This window comes from Nycticebus coucang, chromosome 14 (assembly GCF_027406575.1).
Source record: "Nycticebus coucang isolate mNycCou1 chromosome 14, mNycCou1.pri, whole genome shotgun sequence".
NCBI lineage: Eukaryota > Metazoa > Chordata > Mammalia > Primates > Lorisidae > Nycticebus > Nycticebus coucang.
The window spans coordinates 88,654,157-88,669,814 of record NC_069793.1 but is presented as its reverse complement, the minus strand read 5'-3'; the positions used below and the strand labels follow the sequence as shown (position 1 = coordinate 88,669,814).

The 15,658-nt window shown below is 35.0% G+C and overlaps 1 protein-coding gene across 1 annotated transcript; it reads right to left on the bottom strand.

The window, feature by feature from the left end:
* Positions 1-13,677: 13,677 nt before the first annotated feature.
* On the bottom strand, positions 13,678-15,025 carry LOC128565498 (tRNA (adenine(58)-N(1))-methyltransferase non-catalytic subunit TRM6-like). Its single transcript, XM_053561988.1, has 2 exons — positions 14,315-15,025; positions 13,678-14,283 (listed from the first exon to the last, which is right to left on the bottom strand). Exons 1-2 carry the CDS (start codon positions 14,669-14,671, stop codon positions 13,678-13,680), a joined length of 963 nt encoding a protein of 320 aa, XP_053417963.1. The 5' UTR covers positions 14,672-15,025.
* Positions 15,026-15,658: the final 633 nt, after the last annotated feature.

Sequence of the window (15,658 nt, the reverse complement as noted above, 5' to 3'; positions counted from 1 at the left end):
CAAACATATTTTTATGTTGGTGTTTCTTTATCATCTTTATTTATAGGAAAACCCCATCACTCGATTTAATCATTAAGGCTGCTGACAATGGAGCTAGTAGTGCCTTTTGTTTTAAAACCATCTTACCCGGTATCATGACAATAATTTTTTCCTCAAAGGCCCATTTTCTTACATATGCTTAGCGCTAAAGCATAGAGAAAAATAACATTGCCATGTCTTGAGAATATTTCAGCCACATTTGGTCCAAGTGTGTGTCATTCTCATTAAGTCTGTTAAGAACTCTCACCTGCAGTCATTCCTCAGAAAGATGACCAGCAAGGAGAAGACACAAAGAAATAATTTGTTGAAATATGCAAACATTTTTAGAATGATGGTGACATATATTGATTGGAGAAACAGGACAGTTTAGTAGTTCAGAAAGTAGTTTGTAGAATCAGACTCTGTAGATATTGATCTACTACTTAATCGCTATATAAATTTCTCTGTGTCTCTCTTTTATCTGGTGTAAGATAGTTACCATACTTTTTTCCAGTATGGTGTGGAAAAATATGGTGTGGTGCCTGACACATTGTGAATGCTCAAATATTGCTAAAAACTTCTGTAATTTTTATTATATAAATATTTTATTTACTTACTAACTTGTTCCCGCTTACTTAACATGGAACTATTTTATGTATGTCGTCATAGAAAGCAGCTAATCAATAAGTGTTTTGACATAATTTTGCCTCCTCATGCACATCTTTCTCCACTTGTGCATAAAGGAGATATTCTTTGCAAATCCCTGAATATATTTTCATACTTTTCTACTGTGTAGAATACTCTATTTCCTTGTAATCTTGGGTGAGGTGAGAAATACAACAACAAAAGTAATTAATTAATTAATAACGAACAAACAAAAATTTTCCTTGTAAAGCAGTGAGGTAGGGTTCAATATAATGTTTTGTTTTGTGGACATCAATGAGAGTCCAGCTTCGTCAGTTACTAGTTTTACAACTGGATGCTTAAAGGATATTAGGCAGTTGGTTTATTTAAACTGTACAAAATTCCATTTCTTCAACTAAAATTTAAATAATAACAGTAATAAACTTATTCTAGGTTGTTTTAAAAAGATTACAATGAAGTATAAAATGCAAAGTTCTTGGCAAAATGCAAAGAAAAGAACAAATATTATCCTTATCATAGAATTTCTTAACCTTTTAGGAGTCAGCCCACAATCTCCCATATAATGCCATTACCATTTTTGCTTTTCAGCATTGATTGTGCCCTTCTTTGTGATATTAATTTTGAAGTAATACATTGTCTTCATGAAATTCACAGCATTTTATCAGATGTTTCTTTAACATGTCAATTTCTTTTGGCTGTGACATCCTTAAATCGCCACTAAATATTTCCTTGTACTTCTCAACCTTAATAGGCACTCACTTAATTTTAATTTCATGAATACATGAATAAATTGACATTTTTTCCCTTTTTATTTTTTGGGATTCATTGAGAGTACAATGGATTAGGTTATACTGATGGCATTTATTAGAGTAAGTAACTCTTATCATTGTGTCCTACCTCCAAGAAGTGTGACATACACCATGAGCCCCCAACTCCCTCCCTCCTGCCCTCTACCAACTTGCTCATTCCCCTACCCTCTCCCCCCTTGTATTAGCTCATCTACTGTGTTCATATTAGAATTGAGCACATTGGATTCTTGCTACTCCATTCTTGTGATACTTTACTAAAAAGAATGTACCCACCTTGAACCAGGTTAATGAAAAAGATGTAAAGTCTCCATTTTTTTAATGGCTGAATAGTATTCCATGGTATACATATACCACAGCTTTTTACTCCATTGCTGGGTTGGTGGGTATTTAGGCGGTTCCCAAATTTTGGCAATTGTAAATTTAGCTATGATAAATATTCTAGTGCAAAAGTTTTTATGCTACATCTTTAAGTCTTCTGGGTAGATGCCTAGTAATGGGATTGCAGGGTCAAATGGGAGGTCTAATTTGAGTAATTTGAGGATTCTCTGTACTTCCTTCCAAAAAGGTTGTATTAGTTTGCAGTCCCACCAGCAGCGTAAAAAAGTCTTCCTTTCTCTCCACATTTATGCCACCATCTGCAGCTTTGAGACTTTGTAATATGGGCCATTCTCACTGGGGTTAGGTGATTTCTCAGGGTGGTTTTGATGTGCATTTCTCTGATTATTAGGGATGATGAAATTTTTTTATATGTTTGTTAGCCATTCATCTGTCTTCTTTAGAGAAGGTTCTATTCACATCTTTATCCAGTGATATATGGATTTTTTTTCTTTCTTTTTTTTTTTTTTGTGGCTGATTACTTTGAGTTCTCCTAGTTATCAAGCCTTTGTAGGATTCATAGTATGCAAATATCTTTTCCCATTCCAAAGGTTATTTGTTTGATTTGGTTGTTGTTTTCTTAGCTCTTCAGAAGCTTTTTAGTTTAATTAAATCCCCTTCATTTATTTTTGTTGTTGTTTCGATTGCCACAGAAGTCTTCTTCATAAAAGTATTTTGACAGGCTGATATGTTCAAGTGTTTTCAACACATATTCTTTGAGGATTTTTATTGTTTCATACTTTAGCTTTAAATCTTTTATACATCTTGTGCCAATGTTTTAAGTGGTGAGAGATGTACATCCAGTTTCAGTCTTTTACATGTGGTTATCCTGTTCTCCCAACACCATATATTAAATAGAGATTTTTTTCCCCCCACTGTAAGTTTGATTTATCACAGATATGGTGGCTGTAAGAGATTAGTTTCATCTCATGGTTTTCTATTCAGTTCCAAATATCAATGTCTCTATTTTTGTGCCAGTACCATGCAGTTTTGATCACTATGGCCTTGTAGTATAGCCAAAAGTCTGGTAGGGTGATGCTCTCAGCTTTGTTTTTATTAATCAGAATTTCATTGGCTATAGAGGGTTTCTTCTGGTTCCATACATAATGAAGAATCAACTTTTCCAAATCTTGAAAGTATGATGATGATATTTTAATGGAGATTGCACTGAATTTGTAGATTGCTTTGGGAAGTATAGACATTGTTCAATGTTAATTCTTCCCAGCATGAACATGGTATGTACTACCATTTGTTAATATCTTCTGCTATTTCTTTCCTTAGGGTTTCATAATTTTCTTTGTAGAGGTCCCTCACCTCTTTTGTTAGGTCTATTCTTAGGCATTTCATTTATTTAAAAGCTACTATGAAGGGTACTATGTCCTTGATTAGCTTCTTGTCTTAGCTGTTATTAATATATACAAAGACTACTGATTAGTGAACATTATATCCTGAGATATTGCTGTATTTTTTGATCACCTCCAGAAGTCTTAGACTTGAGTTGCTGGGCTTCTCTAAGTATAATATTATATCATTGGCAAAGAACTAGAGTTTTGCCTCCTCTGCTCCCATTTCGATGCCCATTATTTTCTTCTCTTGCCTGACTGTATTGGTTAGAACTTCCAGCCCTATGTTGAATAGTAGTGGCAATAGAAGACAACCTTGTCTGGTTCCAGTTCTAAGTGAAAAAGCTTTCAGTTTTACTCCATTCAGTATAATATTACCTGTGGGTTTGTCATAGATGTCTTTGATCAGATTAAAAAATATACCAAATGTGTCACCTATGCCTACACTCTTCAGTGTTCTAATTAGAAAAGGATGCTGAATTTTAGTGAATGCTTTTTCTGCATTTATTAAAAGGATCATATGGTCTTCTTTTTGCTTCTATTGATATGGTGAACTATATTTATGAACTTGTATGTGTTAAACCAGCCTTCCATCCTCGGATGAAACCTAAATAATTATGATGAATGATTTTTTTAATGTATATCTGTAATCTCTTGGCTAGGATTTTATTGAGAATTTTTGCATCTGTATTCATTAGTGAAGTGGGTATGAAATCCTCCTTTTTAGTTGGGTCTTTTCCTGGTTTTGGTATCAGGGTGATGTTTCCTTTGTAAAATATGGTGAGGAAGGTTCCTTCCTTCTCAACTTTTTGGAATAATTTCTGTCATATGGGTATAAGCTCTTCATTGAAGGTTTGATAGAACTCTGGTGTGAAGCTATCTGGACAAGGGCATTTTTTTGTTGGGAGATTTTTAATTAAAAATTTTTTTAATTTTTTTAATTTTTTTAATTTTTTTTCAAATATTGTTTCTTTAATCTCAGTTAATGAAATCAATCTGTTCAAGAGATCTATTTCATCTTGATTAAGTCTAGGGAGAAGGTGTGGTCTAAGTATTGATCAAGTACTTAGTAATGATCTCTTATATCTCTGTGGCATCTGTTGTTATTTCTCTTTTATCATTTCTGATTGAGGTATTAGACATTTTAATTTTCTGTTTCCAGTTAATCTGACCAAAGATTTGTTGATTTTATTTATTTTTTTTAAAAAAAGCAACGCTTTTTTTTTATTAATTTTCTGAATAATTCTTTGTTTTCAATGTCATTAATCTCTGATTTAATTTTGGTTATTTCTGTGTTCTGCTGGGTTTGGGATTAGGTTGTTCTTTTCCAATTCCATAAGATGGTTGATAAATTTGTTGATGCGCTTTCTGTTTTCGAATGTAGGTACCTAATGCAATAAATTTCCCTCCTAAGACTGCTTTTGCTTTATCCCACAGGTTTTGGTAACTTGTGTCTTCATTGGTGTTATGTTTGAGGAATTTGATGATTTCATCTTTTATCTCTTCCTGAATCCAACTATCATTAATCATAAGGTTGTTTAAATTCCAAGTCTTCGTAAGGGGAATAACATTTTTGTTGAAGTTGAATTCCACTTTTATTTCCTTGTAGTCTGAGAAGATACACACTATAATTTCTGTTCTTTTAATTTTGCTGAAGTTGATTCGTTTCTTAGGATGTGGTCTAAGTACATATCCAGTACTTGTATATACGCAAAGGATTTGATTTCTCCATCAATTTTGAAGCTTACTTTAGGAGGATTTAGAATTCTGGCCTGAAAATTCTTTTGTTTAAGAATGTTGAAGGTGAACCATCATCCTCTTCTGGCGTGTAAAGTTTCAGTTGAGAAGTCTACTGTCATCCTAGTGGCTCTGCCTCTGTAGGTCAGTTGGTAGTTATTCCTGGCTGGTTGCAGAATTTCTTTCATCTTGATTTTGGACAGGTTCATTACAATGTGTATTGGAAAAGCTCTGTTTGTGTTTAGATGACATGAGGTTTGATATCCATCTGAAAGGAGTGTGTTGGGGTCATTAGTAAAACCAGGAAGATTTCATTTATGATAGTAGGAAGCCCTTCCTGTAGGGCTTCCATTCCTTTTGGGCCAATATTCTTTCTCTTCAGGAATGCCTATTGTTGTATATTTGAATGCTTTATGGAGTCTTGTAGTTCTCTAAGCAGCTGTTCTGCTTTCTCTGTCTTCCTTTCTGCCTCTTTAATTACCTGGGTTAATTTGAATACTTTATCTTCTGGCTCTGAAGTTCTTTTTTCTCCATATCCTAATCTATTTTTGATACTTTCCACTGCATCTTTACATTCCCTGATTGTCTTCTTAATTTCCTTAAGCTCTGCCATATGCTTTCTATATTTTACATATCTCTCATCTGAGTTTTGATTCTGCCTTTCCATTTTCTTGGTCATTCCTTTTATTGTCTTTATCATGCATATTTCAAATTCCATTTCTGTGAAATCTATTAATTCCTATAGGTGGAGACTTCTGTAGTAGCTGCCTCATGGTCCCTTGGGGGAGTTGCTCTGTTTGGGTTTTTCATGTTGCCCAAATTTTTCTGTTGGTTCCTCTTCATGTGTTCTTTCTTCTTGTTCATCTTCTTGTCCTCCTTTTTCCTTCTCACTTCCTCCTTTATTTCAAATTACCTTGTGTCAGACCTCAGGTCTTGAAATGGCCTCAGCCAGAGCAAAGCCAAACTCTACCTCATGGCCAAAAAAACAGAAGTTCTTGCTCTTGTTCTTATCATATATATAACAAAGCTCCAAGACAACGTCTTTGGGAAATATAAAGATTAAATATGACAGAACACCTATCTGTGAGGATTTTCTAATCAACTTAATGGTGATCACATTGACACATTAAAAAAAGAGCAAAACAGAAAAATTATTAATTTTTAAAAAGGAATAAAAACAGGGTATTAAGAGTGTTCATAATTTAAAGACTTCATATGGAAAATCACTTTAGATTTCTGATTAAAAAGTATAAGAGGTTTGTTCACAAAATGGTGAGCAATGATACATTGGTAGGTGAGACGTTCCCAGGAAATATGGCCTTCCACAGTTATTATTGGGACTCAAAGTAAAAATGAACAATGCTATGACCAAATGTGATAAAAAATTGGTGAGTTAGAATGATCATACTAAAACACTTATTTTCATATCAATTCATTATCTAATGGAACAAAGGGCATAATCATGTTAGAGAAAATATAAGAGAAATAGATCATTTCAATCCATGTAATTTCAGAGCAAAGGCTAATTATATCATTTTTGGGGCACAGTGCAAAATAAAAATGTTTTTTTTTTCAAATATTAAGAATTTCAGAATGGTAGTATGAAAGTATTAAACTAAGCATGAAATATGCAAACATACAGGTCATATATCTACAAAGCGAATTCTGTCCGGAGAAGCCTGGGTTTTTTTAATTCCAAAGATTATAGTCATTTACATGAAATATGCCCTGGGGATATATATTTAACCACCTAATTCAGCACATAAACTAAAAAATAAAGACCATATGATTCTCTCAATTGATGCAGAAAAAGCTTTTGATAATACCCAGCATCTCTTCATGATCAGAACACTTAAGAAAATTGGTATAGAAGGGACATTTCATAAACTAATAGAGGCCATCTACAGCAAACCCACAGCCAATATCATATTGAATGGAGGTAAATTGAAATAATTTCCACTTAGATCAGGAACAAGGCGAGGTCACCCATTGTCTCCATTGCTCTTTAACATTGTAATGGAAGTTTTAGCCATTGCAATTAGGGAAGAAAAGACGATCAAGGGTATCCACATAGTGTCAGAAGAGATCAAACTTTCACTCTTCACAGATGACATGATCATATATCTGGAAAACACCAGGGATTCTACTACAAAACTTTTAGAAGTGATCAAGGAATACAGCAATGTCTCAGGCTACAAAATCAACACCCATAAATCTGTAGCCTTTATATATACCAACAATAGCCAAGCCGAAAAAAACAGTCAAGGACTCTATTCCTTTCACAGTAGTGCCAAGGAAGATGAAATATTTGGGAGTTTATCTAACAAAGGATGTGAAAGATCTCTATAAAGAGAACTATGAAACTTTAAGAAAAGAAATAGCTGAAGATGTTAACAAGTGGAAAAATATACCATGCTCATGGCAGGGAAGAATCAACATTGTTAAAATGTCTATACTACACAAAATAATATATAATTTTAATGCAATTCCTATTAAAGCTCCATTGTCATATTTTAAAAGATCTTGAAAAAATAATACTTCGTTTTATATGGAATCAGAAAAAACCTTGAATAGCCAAAACTTTACTCATAAATAAAAACAAAGCAGGAGGAATCACACTACCAGACCTAAGCCTGTACTATAAATCGATAGTGATCAAAACAGCATGGTACTGGCACAAAAGCAGAGAAGTAGATGTCTGCAACTGAATAGAGAACCAAGAGATGAATCCAGCTACTTACCATTATTTGATCTTTGACAAGCCAATTAAAAACATTCAGTGGGGAAAAGATTTCCTATTTAACAAATGGTGCTGGGTGAACTGGCTGGCGATCTGTAAAAGACTGAAACTGGACCCACACCTTTCACTATTAACTAAGATAGACTCTCACTGGATAAAAGATTTAAACTTAAGACAAGAAACTATAAAAATACTTGAAGAAAGTACAGGAAAAACTGTTGAAGCAATCGGCCTGGGTGAATATTTTATGAGGAGGACTCCCCAAGCAATTGAAGCAGTATCAAAAATAAATTACTGGGACCTTATCAAACTAAAAAGTTTCTGCACAGTCAAGAACATAGTAAGTAAAGTAAGCAGACAGCCCTCAGAATGGGAGAAAATATTTGCAGATTATACCTCCAATAAAGGTTTAATAACCAGTATCCACAGATAACTCAAATGTATTAGCAAGAAAAGAACGAGTGATCCCAACTCAGGGTGGGCAAAGAACTTGAAGAGAAACTTCTGTAAAGAAGACAGACATACAATCTACAGACACATGAAAAAAAGCTCATCATCCTTAATCATCAGAGAAAGGCAAATCAAAACTACTTTGAGATATCACCTAACCCCAGTACGTGTAGCCCACATAACAAAATCCCAAAACCAGAGATCAGGTGTCCTCAAACTTTTTAAACAGGGGTCTGTCTCTCAGACCATAGGAGGGCCAGACTATAGTTTAAAAAAAAAAAGCAAACCTATGAACAAATTCCTATGCACACTGCACATCTCTTATTTTTGAAGTAAAAAACAAAATGAGAACAAATACAATTCACCCCACTTCACGTGGCCCGTGGGCCACAGTTTGAGGACACCTGCCAGAGATGTTGTCATGGATGTGGAGAAAAGAGCGCACTTCTACACTGCTGGTGGGAATGCACACTAATACGTTCCTTTTGGAAGGATGTTTAGAGAATACTTAGAGATCTAAAAATAGACCTGCCATTCGATCCTATAATTCCTTTACTAGGTATATACCCAGAAGACCAAAAATCACAATATAACAAAGACATCTGTACCAGAATGCTTATTGCAGCCCAATTCATAATTGCTAAGTCATGGAAGAAGCCCAAGTGCCCATTGACCCACGAATGGACTAGCAAATTGTGGTACATGTATACCATGGAATATTATGCAGCCTTAAAGAAAGATGGAGACTTTACCTCTTTCATGTTTACATGGATGGAGGTGAAACATATTCTTCTTAGCAAAGTATCTCAAGAATGGAAGAAAAAGTATTCGATGTACTCAGCCCTACTATGAAGGTAATTTATAGTTTTCACATGAAGAATATAACTCAACTATAGCACAAGAATATGGGGAAAGGGCCAAGGGTGGGTAAGGGAGGGTGGAGGTTAGGGTGGAGGGAGGGTAATGGGTGGGGCCACACCTACCATGCATCTTAGATTGGGTACAAGTGAAGCCTACTGAATGCAAATACAAATGTCTACATACAATAACTAAGAAAATGCTATGAAGGCTACATTGAACTGAATCTGATAAAACATTATTTTTGGATGTATCTGTGAGCTATTTCTAGAAGAAAGTAGCATTTGAATCTGTAGACTAGGTATATTAAACTTGCAGGAAGAGAAGATATTTTTTTTCTCTCTCTGCCTGACTACTTGAGATAGGGCACTGATATCTCTCCAGCCACTGCAGCTCCTGCTTCTCAGGCCTTCAAACTTGGACTAGAATCTATGTCATTGACTCTCTGACACTCAACCCTTTTAACTATTCTGCTAGCCTTAATGCATTTCCAGTTTATGAATAGCAGATTGTGGGGATTTTCAGCCACTATACCTGTGTGAGCCAATACCTTATAAATATATAATCAATATTTTATTGTTTCTGTCTCTCTTAAGGACCCTTAGTAATACAAAAATTAATGTAATGTACCATCTCAGTAGAATAGAGGGAAACAAACATAGGATAATCTTTCTATAGTAAATGTATTTGACAAAAATCATCAACACTTTATGTCAAAAGCAATAGTTGGAATAAAATAAAATTACATTTAATAGAAGAGCATCTATTAAAAAGCTACACCTAACATCATACTTAACTGTGAAAGTCTGAATTTTTACCCCAAAGCTCAGGAATAAAATGAAGAGAGCCATTTTTATTATATTAGACTTTGGATTAGAATTTCTATTCAGCAAAACTGGGGGGGAAATAGTGGCCATCAAAATTGGAAATATCTCTAACCATTACAAAAAAAGAAATCTATATTAACCAAATGAGTGTTTAGTTCTGTTTCCTTCATTCCACCTTACAAAATCCAGTACTCTACTGTTTCCCAGTGAGATCAAATGAGTCCATTTATAACAGTGACAGAATGATGTCAATGCCTAAAGTTTGGTCAACCTCTCAAAAATGGTGAATTAAATTAAACCTAAAGCTGCCTCCTTATATATAGTAAATTTGGCCTAAAAATATCCCTATATGTTTAAACTACAATCTAACAAGATATTTAAACAGACCATAGTCTATTCTTACACAATTCATGAAGTTTTGGCCAATTGCAGGTAACCAACTGTTCAAATCATGTTCAAATGACAAATACCAAGCTATAATCAACCAAGGTATAACCAACCAAGCTATTTCTGTACCTCACTTCATCTTTTTATGCCTCACTTTTCTTTTTCTATTCTTAAATATTATTCAAGCATGTGATATTGCCAGAGTTGCCCTATACCTCTTCCAATTCTGATTCACAAATCATTCTTTCTTCCATTAAAATATACTAAAATTAAATTGTCTGAAGTTTTACTTGTAATACTAACAAAGTAATCTAAGCTGTACATAGTAAAATCAGTTTGGTTTCTTCTCACAGATGGTAGAGAATCTATTTGAGGACTGGAGAGAAATTCACTGAGATGCAAACAAAATGCTGATCTTGTTTGATTTAGAAGCCAAGAAAACAGATACTGCCAAGGTGCAGGGTGTAGAAATATTTTAGATCTTATATTGCTAACTCACGAAATGTAAGATCTAAAATAATTCTACTTGATTTTAAAGCTTGGATAATATTGATGCCTAGGACACTTAAAATTTTTCCACGTAAAATTAAATTTAATTCATGTTTAAAATGTTGATTCTACAAGTTTTCATATAAATAATACAAATACATATGTATTTTAATGTTTATATGTATACATGTAATACATACACAATCATGTGCCATATAATGGCTATTCAGTCAGTAATGGAGAACATATAAACCAATGGTCCAATGAGGTTGTAATAGAGCTAAAAAATTCTTGTAAGCTTGTGAAATCTTAGTCGTAATATTGCAATGCAATGCATTACTCATATGTGTTGTGGTGGTGCTTGTGTAGATCAACCTGCTAAAATTCCAGTCTTATAAAAGTATAGCACATGCTATTATGCACAGTACATAATATACGATAATAATAATAGATAACTATTTTAGTGGTTTCTGTATTTACTATATTATACATTTTATCATTATTTTAGTGTGTACTTTTTCTACTTATTAAAAAGAAAGTTCACTGTAAAACAGCCTCAGATAGTCCTTCGGAATGTATTCCAGAAGAAAGTGTTATCATAAGTGATAAAAACTCTCTGCCTGTTATTGCCCTCAGTGGGATTTTTCAGTGGGATAAGACATGGCGATGGAGGAAATAAAATTGATTATCCTGACTCTGTTAGGCCTGAGTCAAGCTAATGTGTCTTGTTTTTAAAAAGTTTTTTTAAAAAATTAGAGAGTAAAGATCAAGAAAGGAAATATTTTTTACAGTAATTTCATCTGTAGGTTTGTAGCCTATGAAGAATAAACGATAGCCTAGGAATATAGAGACCTATGTCATTTAGGTTTGTGCAAGTACATTCTAAGATGTTCACACATTGACAAATTGCCTAGTGACTCATTTCTCAGCATATAATCCTGCCATTGAGTGATACAGGATTCTGTGTGTGTGTGTGTGTGTGTGTGTGTGTGTAGACAGATAGGTAGAAATGTACATATTTATCAATCTATCAAATCATAGTAAGTACTTACTATTTTCTATAATAAAATCCTTGTGCTCATAGATCAAGTTTTCTACTCTTTTTTTTTTATAGTAAGAAAGTCTTTTATTCTTTAAAAGCAATTGTTTTAAGAAGTAAGTAAAACCAAAGTTGATGGTAATCACACTGGCCATTATCAGAATAGTACACACGATTTGGAAAAAGAAATGTCTTTTGTTCTGAGATGTTCCTCACTAGATGATCCACACCCCATTCTATAGTGACATGAAAAGCACATTCTAGTAAGCAACAGACTCTAACTCTCAAACAGACAAGAGCTTTGGCTTTTTCCGCACACTTGCCTTTGCTGCAGCAGCTGATCAAATTTGATTATACCTTTCCAGAGCTTAGAAAAGTTACCAATTAATCATGCCAGAGCTCTTTAGACCAGTATCAATTATCAATGAAAAAGGCACTTTAAAATACATTTAAGTAGTGACACCAATGCAATAAGAAGTGATCTAAGACTTGCATGGAACTTTCTTATAGTTCAAACAGACTGTATATTCTGTCTCCACATGTGCATGGACATATTCATATAGAGAGAACAATCTATGATTCCATGTGTATACAAATATATATGTGTACATAACAACATCTATACACCCATATATGTGGGCATATGTGTATCACAAGTGAGGGAAGGAAAAAAATCATTTCTGTTTCCTTTAATTGAATACTACACAAAAATTCTAGCTACTTTATTTTGAACAAAGAATGAGAGGATTGGTAATTAATCCAAAAACGTACCCTACTGAACCTTGCTATGCACAAAAAAAGCATTAAAATAAATACTCAGGATTCTCCCAGGTTGTCAACTATTAATATAATAAAACCTAGCATTTCAAGAAAGCTTATTCAACTGCAGAGAACAAAATGGACATTTTTGGTACTGTAACCTCACAGTAACCCCATATTGCTTAGGTGAAGAGAAAGGAATAAACAGAGGAAATTTCCTCCACAAATTCCTTCCTTTCAATACCCACCAAGTTTTAGCTATATTGTTATTTCACTTAGCCTAAAATATAAACAAAGTCTTGTATAAATACATCTTTTGGATGCTGAAATTCTCAAGATAATTACATGGAGCATTTAGAAGTCCTCAGAGGGTAGTCTTTACCTCTTTCATGTTTACATGGATGGAGCTGGAACATATTCTTCTTAGTAAAGTGTCTCAAGAATGGAAGAAAAAGTACCCAATGTACTCACCCTTATTATGAAACTAATGTAGGACCTTCACATGAAAGCTATATCCCAGTTATAACCTAAGAATAGGGAGAAGGGGGAAAGGGAGGGGAGGGAGTGGGGAGGGAGGAGGAAGGAGGAGGATTAATGGGATTACACCTGCGGCGCATCTTACAAGGGTATATGTGAATCCTAGTAAATGTGGAATGTAAAGGTCTTGGCAAAATAACTAAGAAAATGCTACAAAAGCTTTGTTAACTAATGTGATGAAAATGTGTCAAACGATCTATGAACCAAGTGTATGGTGCCCCACGATCATACTAATGTACACAGCTATGGTTAATAAAAATAAATAAAAAAAAAAAAAGAAGTCCTCAGAGGACTTTTGTTAAATATACGCAATTGGCCACATTAACGCACTGCATACCTCAGAGTTGCAGTTTTCACAGACCAAACCCAGCTGCGTCAAAAGTAGACAAAAGGCTTATTCCTTCTCAGGAACAAATGTATAGGACTTTTGTTAAATATACACAATTGGCCACATTAATGCACTGCATACCTCAGAGTTGCAGTTTTCACAGACCAAACCCAGTTGTGTCAGAAGTAGACAAAAGGCTTATTCCTTCTCAGGAACAAATGTATAGGCATGTTCTTATTCCCAAGATATGAAAAAACAATTAGCAATGGCATTTAAAATTTAATTATTAACTGTATGATGTCTTTTAGAACAAAAATCAAAGTAACTCTTAACAGGTTAAGAGTCAGACTCCGTGCATTTCCGTTTTTTAGCTGCTGGCTTCTCAGTCTTACATGTTTCTAAAGTGCTTGAGTCGGACTTGAGGTTGGCATCTGTTTTAAGGTTGTCCATGGCAACGGTGAAGCCTGAGAGAAGGTACCCCCCACCTCCACTCATCACCAATTTGGGATGACTTCGATCTGGCAAGACCTGATAATTTCTGAGCCAGATCTCAGATAGCCAGAGGTTGATGACCTCTCCCCTCTCTTGTAGCTTCATATAACATTCCAACAGAGGCTCTTTATACTGACAGTAGACCACGAGTGACCTTGAAGGGACCACAAAGTCCAGCATAGACAGCAGCAGAGGAGTGGGGTGAAAATGACTAGCTACAATTAAACCATCTACATTTCTTTCACTCAGCAGAGCAGCAACCTCTAAATGTCTTTTCCTCTGTTCTTCTTGTCTCCTTTGTTTTTCTCGAATATGATCCTTTTTGCTTCTTCTCTCTTTCGGCTCCTTATGCTCTGGATCTTGAGAGATGATCTCCATTGTTTCTTGCTCTTCTGAGGGATTGCCTTCTGGGATCTCTGCCAGCCTGCCTTCATTCTCTTGTTCAGAAGTCTGTTTTTCCACCTCAAGTCTGTTTTTCCACCTGTTTTTCTTCAGCTGAAGCACTGTCTTTTGGTTCTGAAGATAACATCTCAGAGGAAAATGTTCCATTTAGGAAACTGTCCACTTTGTTGAGGGGAAATTCGTAAAGATCATGGAGGAAAGATTTGGGAAATCCAAAACATGCTGTCACTGCCCGAACAGGTCCACCTCCAGGATACAGCTGAATAATGGTACCCAAACCTCCCATTCGTTCCATCATTGCACCCAGCACCAAGCCTGAACATGTTTCCATTACAAGCATTTTATTGCCAGCACGGATATTTCCCAATGTCAACATCTGGGCTAGGGTATCATACCGCATATGGTTAATTTTTCCAGGTTCTTTTGCATAATACATAATTCAAAGAATACACGTAGAAGGCTTCACAACAGTAATGATGGCTTCATATTTCTTTTTCTTCTTTTTCATATATTTATCTTGAGCAAATTCTGTCTTGTCTCGGAACGTTGTACTATTTTCAATTAACTGCTGAACTGTTTCCTCTCCTTTAATTCCCTTGTCCTTCAAAGCTTTTATGTCATCTCGAGTAAGTTTCTGAGATTTCCCATCATCAACTATATTTCGATTATCAGTGGCAGCTTCTTTGGTCTCTGAAGTAGGCTCTTGCTGCTGCTTCTTGGGCTGAAGACTTCCTCCCCTGGTCACTTCAAATGTGGTTCCATAACTGTGGCCAATGATGTTATGCAGGTAGAACCACTGTTTCTTCAAAAGGTACTTTTTTTCTCCGCTGGACTTGCAGTGCCTTGAACACATCTTCCCGTTTCAGCACCATGAAGTCTCCATCACGGATGCGGCGGCCCACAGGCTGCGGTGGCTGTGGGCCCGGCTGCTCCCCTGAGTCTTCCAGGACGCTCAGCCGGTCCCGGTGCTCCACGGCGTCCCTCCACAGTCACCGCAACCAGCTTCACTTCCCACAACCCGGGAGCAATTTTCTTATTCTTATGATCTTGGATAGTTTAACTTTTACTTAAATCAGGGCCAGATTAAAATATTTAAAGTTTATGATATTGCATTCTTTATTATAAAAGTTTATATGTAATAATATAGTACCAGAAACTAGTAAGAGAGATTATATTATCTAGATATATATATTCTAGAAGAATATATATATTCTTCTGGATAAATTATATTATCTAGATACAAATTCACATAGCTTTATTCCACCATCTGGCTCTGCCAAAAAATCCTGATCCAGCTTAAAGGAACACAGGATTTTCCTAATAGAATTTATTTTTATTAATAAATCAATCATTTCCTGGGATCCAGACAAACCAGCTGCTGTTCAAATTTTGGAAAATATTATTTTCAATATGTACAGTTACA

What these genes read in the sequence shown, in the direction of transcription:
- LOC128565498 (XM_053561988.1), bottom strand. Translation starts at nt 14,671, where the DNA reads ATGTATTATGCAAAAGAACCTGGAAAAATTAACCATATGCGGTATGAT. An exon ending in CTTCAGCTGAAGAAAAACAG is followed by an intron (nt 14,284 to 14,314) that starts GTGGAAAAACAG and finishes GTGGAAAAACAG; the next exon opens with ACTTCTGAACAAGAGAATGA.